Source organism: Mytilus californianus, unplaced genomic scaffold (genome assembly GCF_021869535.1).
Source record: "Mytilus californianus isolate M0D057914Y unplaced genomic scaffold, xbMytCali1.0.p SCAF_8, whole genome shotgun sequence".
In the NCBI taxonomy this organism is placed as follows: Eukaryota; Metazoa; Mollusca; class Bivalvia; order Mytilida; family Mytilidae; genus Mytilus; species Mytilus californianus.
This window is the reverse complement of record NW_026262734.1, coordinates 63,741,618-63,758,748: the sequence shown is the minus strand read 5'-3', so window position 1 is coordinate 63,758,748 and position 17,131 is coordinate 63,741,618. Positions and strand designations below refer to the sequence as shown.

The following is a 17,131-nucleotide window of genomic DNA, read 5'->3' as shown; positions in this document are numbered from 1 at the left end:
ACTTATGATTTTAGTTCAGGTAATTGACATTTTAACTTCAGTTCTTATTGTTTTATTATGTACCACATGTATTTTAACTTTGAATAAATTTCTTTTTATTTACTCTCATTTTCATTTTAGGCATTTATATTAATGCATGGACTTCATTTTCAGGATTTAAGTTTAAATCCTAGGATTTAAGAGTAATGCCTAACATTATTTAGACAATAGACTTACTGCCTATGCGTTAGCTTATTGCCTAGAATATAAGCGTAATGCCTAATTTCACTTATTGCCGCTAACATATATATATATAACATGTCTACTTCTTTTTATGGATCAATTCTTAATCAATTTTGCAAAATTTTATATACTACCAACATGGCACATCTACGACCCCGTGATCCCTTATTAGACCTTGCATATAATCCTAAATAGAATAATCTGTTTCACACCTACTCAGGAATATATACTTTCAATGTGTGTTTCTTTTCACTACTGCTTTTTTTGGCAGAAAAGAAAGAATTGATTACATGTAAATTTTATCTCAAGTAGAATCCTCATTTTTCCTCCAACCCAGTCTTTTTTTCAATAATCTACTATACACATCTTTATCAATTTTCAACTTGAAACATGTTAACCTATAGCTTTAATCATGGAATTCTCCATTGTTTTTTTAAGTTGTGTTTCAATATTTCATCTTATAGACATACGCTTTGTGTTTTTTTTTTTGCCATTTGCTCTGACCCGTTTGACCCCGTTAAACCACCATGAGCGTAAAAATGTCCAAAAAAATAATATCCCTGTCATTTTCATTATTTTGTAAAATGTAACTTGTTTTTCGACGGATCGACCACGCCATTTTTTTTTTATAAATTTCATCAATCTAGAAGTGCAAATTTGCATTTACTTTACCCTCTTCCACCTCCATACACATACGAATAACCTTTCCCGACCTATAATCACAACCAATGATATCGGAAAATGATTAAATTTCGTACCTTACACTGAAAGGTTTTACATTAATATATTTCAATTGAACCAAGACGTGTGTAGCATCACGCATATTATATGATTTAAATATTACCGGTTTAAATCGATGATCAATGTATTAACACAGTCCTCACATTTAAAGGCTAATTTGTCAACCTCTGCGTTGAGTCTATACCTTTTAGTAACACGTCTTATAATACGTATACTAGCAGTTGCCAAACAAGTCCCAAGTAAAATATTTCGTACAGTTTGAAGTGATAAATGATTCATTCACAAAGACATATGATGGCTTTCAATTTACTATACAATTCAAAAAATTCTGAAGAAAATATTAACAGATACAAATGTGGAATTTATTTATTTTCGTTTGGATATTAAAAATAAAAGATGAATTCTGCAGAGTTGTCTTCATATTAATGTTTGATTTGATTGTACACATGAGAAGAAAAAAGGACGTCATCAAAAGATAATAAAAAAAAATTGTTTTCAATTTTTACATTGGCAATGGGAAATTTGTTGTCAAATGTTGCTTGACTGTTCAACTTTTCTTTCGGTTATGGTGTTGTCCAATTTTCCCTTAAATTATGATCTTTAATTACCTTAGGAGATTTTCAAATGTTTATTTATTTTTGTAAAACAATAATCTTTTGTTGTTGTATTTTCTTGGTCAGGTGGTTCTAATTGAGTGATGTAAAAACCCGACTATTGATAAAATGAATAAAAAAGATAAAAAAAATAAATACAATTCTAAGTTATAAAAGTGACGATTTCAGTTTCCCTAAATTATTTTTTTCTTCTATCTTAGTAGAAATAAACTCATTATTCAAATATATATGTTCTCTACTTTTTTTAAGGTCATATGAACTAAATAAAAAAAAGCGGAATATGTGTAAATACTTAAATGGCTATTTTTGACTTTTTTTTTTACTTATGACTTTAAAAGAAGTGTACGTAATCTTTCTTGTAAAAGAACATCCTTCATATTATCAAAACCTTCATAAATGTACGGCTATTGAATTATTGTCTTCCCATACACTAATTTGCCAACATTTTTCCGCATGCAGTCACCTTCACTACGAGACCCCTTGTTGGAACTTCGGTGGCCGCACAGCACAAGTACGAGGGGAATCCGTGATGAAAGAATGTTCACCAAAGTGAAAATAAATAGTAATAACGGATTCTTTAAATAACAAATTAGATACACCAAATCATTTAACAACTGTTAAGGAAAAGTTTAATAAACAAATGGGAACGCATGGAAAATATATCAAAACAATATCATGGCTCTTTCAATTTATTTTTTTTCGTGCTTCATGTGCTCTGTGTTGATTGTTTATCAATGTAACGATCCGGTAAACTTCGGCAAAAACTCGAAAGTTAATAAGCTAACGATCAATAACCACTGAATGAAATATCATTGGTCGATACAACGCTATAAATTCGTAATAAATGTTAAAAATAATCGTTAATACAGGACTTAGTTTAGTATATATGCATTCTTTGGTTCGATAATTTCAGAGATATTATTTTTACAAGAAACACGTTTCATATGACTTTAAATCAACGCAATTTATTATATCTACGCTTATGAAATACATTTTGAAAATTTTAATATTTCCTTAATAAATGCGCAATATAATTCCAAATAAAGGCCCATATCTTTCTTAGTATCGTGCATGCAGTGAAACGGGAAGTACGATAAGGGTTGATGGTGACATATGAACGTTTAACTATATATAACAGCTATTTTTATCATGAGAAAATACACCTTCTAACGGTTTAAATATTTCCACACTCAGGTTTTCATTACCTTAACGCTAGACCAGGAAAGTGTTTGTAAGTAAATATTAATTTCTAGTGCTATATTTTAAATTGTTTAGATAAGAAGCATGTTTACCTTTGTGCATGTTTTCTTTTATGAATTTATGTAAGTTTTTTATAATTTTTTATTCTCTGTTCTTGAAAAAGAGAGGCGAAAGACACCAAAGAGATATTCAAACACATAAGTCGATGAAAAACTGACAACGAAATTAATGTTGATCGATTGTTATGTAAATAAAGCAGATGTGGTGTGTATGTCAATGCGACAACTATTCACCTGAGACCAAAGGCCGGTGATATATTATAGGAAATTTGTATGGTTCTCAACAAGGAGCAAATCCCATATTGTGTATTAAACTATAAATGGCCCCGGCTAAACAAAATGTTATAATATTCAAAAACAGAAAACAAACCTACCATATTAACCAATTTCATTTCATTACAGAAGAAGGCTTCATATGAGTAGCAGCAATACATTTGCACTCAAATTTGTCAAAGGACCATTCAGTTGAATAATTAATCTTCTGTTTTGATGAAAATGTGTGGAAGTGTAGTGTAGAGATTTGAAAAGTCATAACTGCCAATCATCAACAGCACTTAATTTATCTAAACCATCCAAATAGATTTTTAGAATCCAAAAATATTTTATTAAAATTTTCCATGCGTTGTATTACAACAGTTAGTCTAAAGGCTTTAGTTGTTGAAAGGGACCAGGCGTACGATGGCTAACTTCTACGTCATTTGGCCTCAGGTGTAAAGTTGTCTCCTTTGACATACAAACTTCATATAATTACATCAATAAAAAAAATAAGGAGATGTGGTATGATTGCCAATGAGACAATTATCTACCAAAGTTCAAATGAAGTGGACGTAAGCGATTAAAGGCAACCGTCGGCCTTCAACAATGAGAAAAACCCATACTATATGGTCGGCTATAAAAGGCCCCGACATGAAACAAATGAAACAATTCAGTTGAGAAAAGTAACGGCCTAGATCACAACAAAACAATTTACGAAAAACAAATATGACAAACACGAACCAATAACCACTGAACTACAGGTTTCCGTCACAACATATCAAACATTTCAAAAGCACAGAAAAATTAATTGCAGAACATTTTACGATGATATGATATTTGACGGGGTTTTAAATACTAAGATAAGTTATTTTTGGCTATCCTAAGTCATAAACCAAATCAATAAGCTGACATAACAATTTACATGTCGCAGTGACATCGACTTTTACCGATGTCTTAATTATTCATGCTAACACTAACTATTCGTCATTATTTAATCTTGGTCGGAAAAAAGTTATTTCCTCCAAGATGGATTTACCCGAATTTTTCCCTTTAAAACAAATTATGAAAATGTAGGTTAAACCAACATATACATTTATATCAGAATTATAATGCCATACATAATGATAAAAAATAATATTATCTAATACTAAAAAAAATCTATGACATGTACATGTATCAATATGTATATGATTAATAAGCTACAGGATTAAATTTTCCATTCCAATTTTTCATAATTATAACAAGAAGATGAAACCACTGTTCAAAAGGACGTTATTCTCAATTTCTATGATATTTTTAAAAATTAAAGAGTTAAATTGTTTACTTTATTGAATCTTGATATGTTAAACGAGAATTTTTGGCAGTCAGAGAGTGTGCAACACTTCGTTGATCTTCATATTGATGTGCTATTGGATAGTTTCAATTCTTGTTTTTGTCTTTAACTTGTATCATGGTAGTCAAACAGTTTGCGACACCCCTTTTACCTTAGGATTAAAAGAGAAGAATTGTTGTCAAACAATATTACTTATCTTAACCTCTGAGTTCTTGTTTTCCAGTAGAAATCAAGCTATAAACATTTTTCTCGTGCCATTTACAAGGACTTCCTAGATTACACTTGTCCTAAAAATGCACTTTTATACAATGTTTTTACTTGGTGGTTTATGGTATTGATTTATCAATTTATTATAAAACTATAATTTTCGTCTGGTTTTTTTTCCAGGAATATGCTAAAAAGTTCAGTTTCGATTATTGTTCTTCTTGTGCTGCCTGTCTATGTTTTTGCTGCACGAAGCAGTAGTTGTCCCAAGTCATGTAGATGTTTGATGAAAGATGGATCTGCGTCATGTCGAGGTGCCTTGTTACGGTTCATCCCAGTGTTTCCGAGCTATATAACACAACTTGACTTTTCAGGAAATCTACTTGAAAAAATTAACGCTTCAACGTTTCGAAATTTGGAAGGATTGAAACTTGTGTATTTTCTCTGGAACGGAACGGCATAACACATATCACAACTGATGCCTTCATTCATTTTCGTTTCCTCCGTAAATTGGATCTCAGTAGGAATCCTAAATTGACTCCGTCTATTGTAGCAGATGCAGTAGCACAAATTAATTGTTTAGATTTTAAACAAATTATACTTAATAGAATGAAATGGAGCAATGAACCAACTGATTTATTCATTGCTTTATCACGCTTTAACATTCAAAAGCTAGAAATGCTGGAGAACAATTTCGAAAATTTGAATATGACACTTTTAAGCGAAAATTTGGTTCAGCTTAAAGAGTTGCGTATTGGATATGGCATAATCTCTATTATCCAACCAGGATTTTTACAAAAATTAGAAATACTAGATCTCCATTATAATCGTATACAAATAAAAAAAGACTTTTTTGGAAATGAAACAACCTGCTATTTCCCGAAACTTGTTAGCCTTAATTTGGTGGCTAATTCCATTTCTAATGTAAATAACCTGTTCTGGTGTTTAGAGAATCTAAACTCTTTACGTCTTTCTGGGAATCCAATTTTAGGTTTATTGAATTACACTTTTCTTAAACTCCCGTCGCTTGAATTCCTATACATGGCTAATCTAGGATTCCGATTTAACAGAATAGACGATAGAGCATTCCAAACCATTACTTTGAAACTGTTAAAATTTACTAAGAATCATTTTGTTTTCCAAAATGACATAATGTACCATTTTAATGCGACCGAAATTTTCAGATATAGCCCTAAAATAGAATATCTTGATTTAAGTGGCAACGAATTCCCCTCTATACATGTTTTAGAGAAAATGTTACCGTCATTACGAGCTCTAACACATCTTATTATTGACAACTGTCAACTGATTACACTACCTGATAATTTGTTTTCCAAATTGCCTACTTATCATATGTTTCATTTGAAAACAACAGAATCTTATCTTGGAATGGACATAGAGTATTCGGAAACCAATCATCTGTTCGATCGATAACATTGACCGGAAATGCTTTATCAATTATAAACGAAACACTGTTTCCTCGAAATGCATTCAAACATTTATCAATTTTGTCATTAGGAAACAACCCCTTTGCATGTACATGCTCAAATGTATGGTTTCACAACTGGATACAAACGGAAAAAATCATTTTCGAAAATTATCCAGAATTGTACCATTGTAAAACGCCTCCAGAAAAAGACGGTGAAATGCTAAAAGATGCAATACCAACATATTTCGAATGTTCCAATACAGATAAGGAATTATTCACAGCGGTTGTCACATCACTATCATTATCAGGAATTGTGTTCGTTATAATTTTCAGTTTAATCTTCAGATTACGATGGCATATACGATATTGGTTATTTCTTTACCGTGTGAAAAAGAAAGGATTTTCTCTTATTTCTAATGAGGAAACAGATTATAAATTTGAAGCATACGTAATTTACTGTGACAATGAATTAGAGTGGATTCGAAAAAAGCTTTTAGAAAAATTAGAAAATGAGTCTGGAATTTCTTTATGTATAAGAGATCGAGATTTTGAAGTTGGAAAAGTGTATGTCGAGAACATAATTGAAAAAATGACCGCAAGCAGGAGAATAATTCTCGTTATATCTCATGATATGGTAAAAAGCGACTGGTGTCTGTTTGAATCGAGAATAGCGCAGGAAAAATGTCTTAACATGGAATCTGACGCATTAATAAGTCTTATGGTAGAGGATGTGTCTGACGAAAATATATCATCAAGTTTGCGTGCTTTTGTTAATTCAGCATCACTTAGTAAATTTCCAACAAAAGAATATGACGAGGGACAGTTTTGGTTGAACTTAACAAAATTACTTCGAAACCAAACATAGAATTGTCGATATAAAATCTTGAATAAACCTTATTTTAAATTAATTGTGTCAGTACGCTTCCAAGTATTGCGAGTGAATCGCGCAAGGATGTTCTTATATTTCATTTACAAAATGAAAGTGCTGTTTTCTGCCAGAACACACACCGTATTATGAAGGAACATTTTTGTATAGATAACTTCATAGTGATCAGCGAATTTTTTTAATTAAGAAATAATAGGACAAATCAAAATCAGTTGGTCAGTTTTTACCAGAATTCAAAAGGTTTTTTATTCGTAGTATTGCTAATAGTCTATACACATAATTTCAGATGACACATGTAGATAGATACACTTTAATCTATTAGTTTAGAGGATTTATATCAATTCATGTATTATTATTTCTTTATCTTGATAAATACATCTTAGGTTCAATAGTTTACATTATGTTATTTTTATTTACATCAGTGATTATGTATCAGTTAAAGCATAAACTTACAAGTTAAATGCTACGACTGTGACTGTGCATTTGTTATCATTTTTAGTTTTGATCAATAGTCCTTCCAATTTTATTATTAGTCACTACCTGCAATCAAAATTGGGTTACATGTTATTTTCAGTTGATATGAAAAATCAACAATGGAATAAACATTTATATAAATATTATAACAATATGAACATTGTCTGATGGAACTGTGCGCCTAACCATCATTTTAATACATCAATTTCGACAAAGCAGCAAAGAATGTGATGATGAAATGAGGTAAATAGTAAACGGAAGTTTAAAAGAATGAAACCATATATTCCTCCACTTTAATGTCGTTTGCTCCACTTAGAGTAAAAAATCTGACAGTTATATCATTTCCACATCTTAGTTTAAGTTTTTTTAACATTTGAAGGTTCCTACTAACCTAAACTACACACACACACACACACACACACAAAAACGTAAAATGTCGATAGTTTCATCTCGGCTTCTAGAAGTGTTCTACAACTAATCTTTCTGTCGAGTTTCTTGACTACAATTAAAGAACGTGCCTTTTTTGGTTTTTCAATTCGGTTGAAAGTTTTCGACTTTCTACACGATACTTGTCACATACCATGTTATCAAACAGAAATATACGTAATACAAATAATAATAATTGTCCTTTCTAATATATTTAAATATTTATGTTGCAAGCTGAAACTCTCCTCAAAGATTTTCCGTTTCCTATTGTTCATCTTCTTTTTTTATACGTTGGTGTTTTCCTTTGACCCTTTTCATGATGTGTATATTCCCCAAAATGGAAAATCCTTTATCAAATGGCAAAATCAAATACTCAAACACATCAAACGAATGGAAAACAACTGTCATATTCCTGACTTGGTACATATATTTCCTTATGTGGAAAATGGTGGATTAATCCTTGTTTTATAGCTAGCTTTACCTCTCACTTGTAAATCATCTTGTCAGGGATTTTGTTACTACAAATTACTTAAATTCGAGACAACAGTGGTTTAACGATGTTCAAATTTCGTAAGTCCTTCAAGAAGTTTAAAACCGTTACTAAAACAAGTATTTGGTCGGAATATTTGACCGTAACTGTAGAATCTTTTTTAACAACACGATATCACGTTCTAATTTTACGGTGTGTTGTATATAGACTCATAACATGTAAACTTATTGATTCATTGAATAAACTTATTTAACAATCTAAGACTGTAGTAAGATTATTGAATATTGTCTCCATCGGTACATACATTGATTTGTATCGTGATAATTCAAAACATAACTAAATATGTATGGCTTAAGAGTTATGAACATTTTAGGCTTACATTGTGTCGATACTTACATTTTGGCATTGCACAAGGTCATGCTTTTCTTAGCCTGTTCACTTATTAGTACTAAAATTTTGAAAAATGCATATAGTACACCAAATTACTTTTATGACGTTTTTGCAAAATTTTAGCGGACTGGTTTGTGAAAATGCTCACAATTTTTTGACTGCTTTTATTTGTGTATATATAGAGGCAACAGTAGTATACCGTTTTTCAATAGTCATAAATCGATTTAACTGAAACAAATGCGGGTCACAAACCAAAACCGAGGGAAACACATCAACTATAAGAGGAAAACAACGGAACAACATAAACACTGAACTGCTACAAAAACAAACGCCAACATACATAGAAACGGACTATTTAATAACAACTGTCATATTCCTGACTTGGTACAAGACATTTTTAGAAAAAATAGTGGGTTGAACCTGTTTTTATGACTAGCCAAACTTCCGCTTTTATGGCAATGTTAAAAATGCCGCTAAAATGACAACTTTACGTGACAGGAATACATTACAACTAAATGCAAGAACACTCAGGACAGAGGCATACATAAATAAATAATATAATAGTACATTACAACATGTAAACCACAGAATAACAATGGACACCTCCCATTTACATCACAAAAGAATTATGAACTTTGCGTCACACAAATGTATCAACGCCACAAAAAGTGACGTCACAGGTAAATTTCTAGAAATAGAAGATAAAATTAAGTTTAAGTTTGTAATGGTGTTATTTTATGTATTTCCTAACCATTACAAAAATAATAATATAGAATTGTGTTAGTAATGATGTATATTTAATATATTTAACACAAACACAAAATGATTATCCCAATTCCTTGGGTTTAATCTTACCGCTGCTGTGCGTAGACATGTCAAATATATACAAAGTAACAATTGTTATGAATACGGTAACAAAGCTTACCATTGTCAATATTAGGATGAAAACAAGTAAGAGAGTGCCGAGTTTATGGTCAACTTCGACCTACATCGATTCGTCCAGCTCGGCTTAGTAGAGTTTGTCGAGTTTACTCGAGTTTCAATCAAGTGTGACCCTACCCGAATTAAATTGGAATCAACTCTGAGTTGAGTCAGCTTTAGTTAAGTTACGAAATGGCGACAAACAAGAACAGCAAAGAAGAGAATGATACAAAATAAGTGACATTTTTTTTAATAAAGCCAAAGAAAGATTTATCGTTTGGTTGTGATTTGACAATAACAAATATTTTACATGTATAAAAACTGCCGGTGATGTTTATCCATAGAACAGATAAAATATAATTTCTCAAAATTATTACGAACATCCATTCCCTTTACTTATCAGATGACGCAGGAGGATTATAAAAAATAATGGTCTGGTTAGAACTGAAAATGAAAAAAAAAAATGAATAAATGATAGAAGTCCTTTAATTTAATTGCGTTACACGTTTGAACATAAAGTTGTTCATTTTCGACGTCCATAAAAAAAAAAGCAACCGCTGCTATAATTGTGTTCCATTTTGGGAGTCAAATCAAGTTTTCACTTTGATTCAGGAAGGTTGCGCACATACGCATTAGCACTGATTGTATAACTCTGTCCGACCCGAGTAGACGAATCGAAGTAGAACATTTTTTCTCAAAAAGGGAATCATGAAAACAGAAAAAGCATTAACACGGTAAAAACGTAAGCATAATAAGACAATTCATTAGAAAACAAAACCGATTCGTTAAAAACTATCGTAACATTCTTGGCATATCATCAAAGATGCATCTTTTAAACAAGTATTCACTTCATATAATGTTTCAATTTTTAGTGTTGTTGAAACCTTTCTAATAAATGATGAACGCTCCTCAAAATTAGAAAAGTCTTATGTTTGGGTTGGAAAGTGAAAAAAACGAAAAAAGACAAAGGGGTATAAGAATATGTTCTACATGAAAACTACCCAATTCTCGATTATAATACATAAAATAGTAAACACGAAATTTATGTAAAACCTTGTTACCTATTCTGACATCGGACTCGGACTTCTTTTAACTGGGTTTACTGTGCGTTTTGCTGTGTGTTTCTTTATTCTACATTGGCCAAAGGTATAGGGGGAGGGTTGAGATGTCACAAAACATTTTTAACCCCGCCGCATTTTTGCGCCTGTCCCAAGTCAGGAGCATATGGCCTATGTTAGTATTGTATGTTTTTTTAATTTTAATTCATTTATATGTTTTGGAGTTTAGTATGACGTCCATTTTCACTGAACTAATACACATTTTTATTTAGGGGCCAGCTGAGGACCACCTCCGGGTGCGGGATTTTCTCGCTGTGTTGAAGACCCATTGGTGGCCTTGGGCTGTTTTCTGCCCTTTGGTCGGGTTGTTGTCTTTATGACACATTCCCCATTTCCATTCTCAATTTTATTATAATTTGTAAGCCATACGCACGTTTCGTTTAATATGAATCATAAGTGAGGCTCGAAATAAAACAATTGAAAGGCCAAATCAAAATGATGGTCTAAATAAACCGAAAACCACGTCTCTACATATGTGAACATACCGCACAAAATAACATGAAAGTGTCCCTTTCATACAATGACCGTCGTTTAAACCAATTTGTTCAAGCCTCTCGGTTTAAATATTTTTTAAATATTCAAAGTGTAGATAAACTTTTCTCCTAAATACCAAAAGGTGCGGAAGGGAGTATATGTAATGAAATCACAGATTGAAGCTGTACTCCTACATCATTTAATCCAAGAATGGTACTCAGCCAAGTGTCGAGTGAGTACGATTTTTTAGGACTTGCTCTTCCATATATTTTAGCAGCAAATGTTCTAATGCAAAAACTATGAAAAGAAAACAGTGTGAATGACAAAACTCAAACCGATTTGCTTATGTTTTATGTCAACAGAACCAAGATTATTCGACAATAAACTGTTGAAATTTCATAGATGTTTAAAACCCGAAAATGTCGTTTGTAACCCTATATTAGGTTTTTTTGAGGATGGAAGCAAAATAAATTATAGGTCATGTTCATATTATTACAGAGAAAAGAAAATACTAGTATATAACTACCAGCTCTACAAATGGTAGCCAGACATTGTAAAGCGACTACAAAACAGTAATCCGTTCCAATACTAAAAATTTGATTATGTGGAACTGTAGTGACAGCAAGAATTAGACAACATTTAGTGGAGGAAATGGATTACAATTTAGTCGTGTTACACCCGAAGATCACTTGATTATTTCGAGTGTACTAATTCAACAAGAACAGGACACAATAGCTACTGCAACGTCATCTGAAATTAAGAGGATAACTGACACATATTCTGGTTTGAATAAACTGATGTTAAACTGGAAAACGTTTCTTCAAATTTGAAACTATTGCGAATACCTTGCATACGTATGGTGGATGAACACTATATATTTCCTCAGATAGAATTTTCTTATACTTTGCCAAAATGTGGATTTCACCATGCTTTTTTCAAAAATATGATAAAAAGTATGGGTCACCGTGTTATTTTTCAAGCTACAAATCGTGCTAAAATGCCTAATGTTGCATAGATTATTCATAAAAAACACCGTTTTGAGAACAAAAGGAAGTCTATGGGATATAATTTGAAATAAAATATGAGAAGATAGGTTTAATAATATGCTTTAAGAAAATAGAAATAAAAAAATTTGTCAGCGAACTTGTTTTCTTGCTACAAGTAAAAAATTGAAATTTTTTTTATATCTATATATATACCTTTTTCATTTTTTTACTATAATACTATAAGAGTTATCTCCCCCTATATGGCTAAGTTGACAAATTGAATCGAGCAAAATCAAATATTTGGTCTAAATATTGCAATAAATCACTTATGTTCCTTTATCTAAATAAACAGTTTCAAATATTAATTGCCAATCTGTTTCAAAACTTTCAGATTTAAGCAAAGAACTAGACCGATTGTGAACTGCTATATTACAATCCAAGATGGCGGTACACAATAAATCTACCTTATGATACTTATGCGTAACTTTGAAATGTGCTGCAATAGATATAACTGCTGAGAATCTACACGACACAGAACGTGAATGGATAAGGTATTTACAGAGGAATTTTCTGATGATAGGAAAATTTTCGACGATTAACTCCCGAAAAGAATGAAGAATTAAGTCCAGATTATAATATTTTTTGCTGAGTGCTGTCGGTTTTTATAGATTCCTACTTGAAGTTGAGACGTCGAAAGCAAAAAACAGCATGAAATTCTTTCATAGATATCATAATTATTTGGACTTATCCTGGACCTTGCATCTTTCTCTGAAAAATGCCTGCACCTTGGATAAATTATCTTAGAAATAGTATTTTTCACATGTACACAAAGTCATCAATATGACCAATAGCAAATATATATACTTGTTGATTGAATTGACCAATTTGAACGCATAGTCCAAATAATATGATATTATGATTTCTTGAAAGGCTTTGTTATTTTTTTACTGTGAAGCCTTCCTATGACAGTCCATCTTAGGATGGCATCACAGCAAAAAATTAAAGAAGCCTTTCATGACAAAATAATATTGGACTAATAGATATATTATGTAGTTTGATAATCATGACTGCCCACCTTGACATGTTTTTTTTTAGATATGGTTATCATCAGTATTTAAATTAAAATAACACTGCATGCATGCAGATGATATCTATATACATGTACATGTATGTACCTCAGTTATAGCAAACATTGTCAAGGCAGTAAATTGTTTAGTACTGTAAATTCAGAAAGAATTGCGAGGTTTTCATCAATGTGAATAATGCGACTGGATGAGTATCACAATAATAAAAACTAACATTCTGGTATCAGATACATGTATCTGTATGCAGATTTTCCTCTCACAGAATTTGCAATATTAAATTAACCTCATGTTTTTTTCCTTTCTAAAAAAGTTCATAAATCAAAGTAATAAATGAACTATAATTTAGGAAATTACAGTAAAAATTCTAAGAAACAACTATTATATAGATATAAGAAGATGTGGTATGAGTGCCAATGAGACAACTCTCCATCCAAGTCACAATTTGTAAAAGTAAACCATTATAGGTCAAAGTACAGTCTTCAACACGGAGCCTTGGCTCACACCGAACAGCAAGCTATAAAGGGCCCCAAAAATGACTAGTGTAAAACCATTCAAACGGTTCAAACCAACGGTCTAATCTATATAAAAAACGAGAAACGAAAAACACTTATGAACCACATCAACAAACGACAACTACTGAACATCAGATTCCTGACTTAGGACTTAGAACTAGTTATGTTCAACTTTCTAAATATCTGATATTGAATTAGAAAAATAGGGCATTACAATTCAGGATTTATGAACAGGTAAGGTCAAGAGAAAGCTTAATTTTTGACTTTGACAAGTATAGGATATGCATGTACCAACCATTCATCTTTATTATTTTTTGGGGGCAAGGGGGATGGGGTTCTATCTAGGTACAATCAATTTTAAGCTAGATATATATACTGTACGATGTAAATTTCCTTTTGGTCCAATCATGAAGCAGAGCTACATCATGTACATGTACTAACCTGTTAAGTCTTGGCTTAGATACAAACAATGTAGGCTTGCTTTATTTGAGGTACATGTAGTTGTAAATTAACACTAAATATTGCTTGTATTTTTTTCTTAGTTTTATATGGTTCTTGGAACACCTCAACACTTTAGGCCCTAGAGACCAACAAATTACAGAATAAATGAACCCGCTGCATTTGTTTGCACCTGTCCTAAGTCAGGAATCTGATGTTCAGTAGTTGTCGTTTGTTGATGTGGTTCATAAGTGTTTCTCGTTTCTCGTTTTTTATATAGATTAGACCGTTGGTTTTCCCGTTTGAATGGTTTTACACTAGTAATTTTTGGGGCCCTTTATAGCTTACTGTTCGGTGTGATCCAAGGCTCCGTGTTGAAGACCGTACTGTGACCTATAATGGTTTACTTTTATAAATTTTGACTTGGATGGAGAGTTGTCTCATTGGCACTCATACCACATCTTCTTATATCTAAGTACATGATAAACAGTAACATATAGTTGCTAACATCTACTTTATTTGGTCTCTGGTAGATACAATGTAGTTGTCTCATTGGTAATCAAACCACATACATATTGTATTATTTTATATTAAAACAAAAATCAGGCGCTAAAATTTCCTAAATCACGAGGCCTGGAACTATCCTTAAATGGATGTTGTGTTGCCATATAATAAAACAAAAGTCAGTAAATTTTGGACTTTACAATGCAACATAAAATGTGTGTTAATTTTTTTGTTAAATGGTTTAAAAAAATGTAGTACTTTTTTATAAATGTTATAGGTGCTTGGGAGTTTTTCATAATCTTAGTAAAGGTTAACGTTGCTCCTAAAAACATACTAATTACATTGGACACATGAATTGCTAAAATCTGTGGGTGTTTTTTATGCCCTGCTCTAGACAACAAGGGCATTTAGTGTTACCCTTGACTGTCTGTCCAGCCAAATTTTAGTTTCTGCACTCTAACTTTAGTTTGTCTCATGCAAATTTTATGAAACTCATACACAATGCTAAGAACCACAACACGCAGACAGACTTTCGGTTGTGATTCATTTACCGTTCTAGAGTTATGCCCCCTTTTAACTTGGATAATTGCAAAGCTTGAGCTTGGGCGTTCATGTCCTCAGACATTCTTCTTTTATTGTAGAGTGATTTTTGTTCTAAAATGATCTATCTAGACATGGTTCCTGTTACAAATTTTCAATCACTTGACTTTTTATACGCTTGTCGAAGACGGGACATATTAACTGTACCAATGTCCATGATGTCCATCTGTCTGTCAACACTTTGTAAGATAACTTAAATTGGATGTAATTTGATCTTAACAATATAAAATTTTATTTCTAAATTTTTGGCTGTGTCATTCCAGAGTTACAGGACTTTAAGAGGGTAGGAATGGGGTACCCCAAATTGCGAATGACGATAAAATAGTTGTGTAAATAACGTTAAAGATAAACATATTACTCCATCAGTCAGGGGACTTACTTAAATGAGTGATTTTTTTAATCACTGATTCAAGTAACATTGTCTCCACAAATGTTGGAAGTAAGAGTTGTCTTTCTTTAATAATCACCTATTTAAGTAGTACAAATAAATCACTAGACTAAGTGATTTAATTTTATTGTAGTATAGCTTTAAATATACAATACTTATGATCCAGGGACTAATTATTTTGCCAAAATTATCAGAACCAAAATCTGTATTGATATGATGACCGGTCATGTCAGGTGATGACCTTGTACTGAATCTGGGATAATGACATGAAAAATCACCTGTTTAAGTATCATACCTCTATTTTCTTCCAAAAAATCACTTCTTTTAAAGTATTATTATTTTAATTACCCCCACTAATTTCAACACCCCCGAACAGTGAAATTTTGATCGTGAACAGTAAAATTTTATTACATAATCTGTAAGATGAAACCTTGAATTTTACAAGAAAATTACTCCCACTGCTGGGAAAAATCCGTTAAGAAAGTATCAGTTCATTATGTAAAGCCTTCATTATAGCATTTTTTCAACAAAAATTAATATAGAATTTACAGCTAATTGATTGCATCAAAGGCATAAACCTTGCTATTTAAAAGAAGAAAAAGGTTCATTTTTTTCCAATTTTACTAATCTAAACCTTTATGTTTAAAATTTTGGTAAAACTACAAAATCACAATTTAAGACAAAATTTCGAATTTGCTACTTAAATAAGTGATTTTTTAATCACTTAATTCAGTAAGTCCCCTGACTGTCCATTTGAAGCCAAGTAGCTACAAAATAAGATATGAGGATAAAAAATTAAGGCTCGTTTGATGCTAACGGTAGCGAAAAAAAGACGCTTAACGATAAAGAGCATTCATATATACTATGGAACGCCACAGCTGTTTTATGTGGAACTCTTATATTACGTTATGTTGTTTTAGTATTACTTGATGATATGTTGTCTTTACATAATGATGTTTTGATATTACTCAATATGGCATAGTCATTACTTAATGATATTTCGATATTTCACGATATGGTTTCGTATTGACTTGATATAGTTTTATCATTACTTGATATGGTTTTGTCATTAATCAATGTGGCTTTGTCATTAGTCGATGTGGTTTCACCACTATTTCATGTGGTTTCACCATTATTTAATGTGGTTGTTTCATTAGGCAATGTGGTTTTAACATTACTTGATGTGTATGTGACTTAATGTAATGTAGTTGTTTCATTACATGATGTGGTTTTGTTGTTTCGTAATGATGATTTGCAAATTCTTTATATGGTTTTAACATAACGTAATGATGTTTTAAAATTTGACGATTTGACACTACATGATGTGTTTGTTTCAGTATTTGATGTGGTCCTTTCATTCTTTGATGTGGTTATCACATTAC

The 17,131-nt window shown here is 31.6% G+C and overlaps 2 protein-coding genes across 2 annotated transcripts in view; one reads left to right on the top strand and one right to left on the bottom strand.

The window, feature by feature from the left end:
- Positions 1-17,131, bottom strand: part of LOC127712830 (uncharacterized) — a 270,720-nt gene that overhangs the window by 165,547 nt on the left and 88,042 nt on the right. The window lies entirely within an intron of this gene.
- Positions 5,954-7,262, top strand: LOC127711280 (toll-like receptor 6; the record flags this gene model as incomplete). Its single annotated transcript, XM_052217274.1, has 1 exon — positions 5,954-7,262. A coding segment is annotated over one exon (969 nt), but the record flags the coding sequence as incomplete, so codon positions are not given.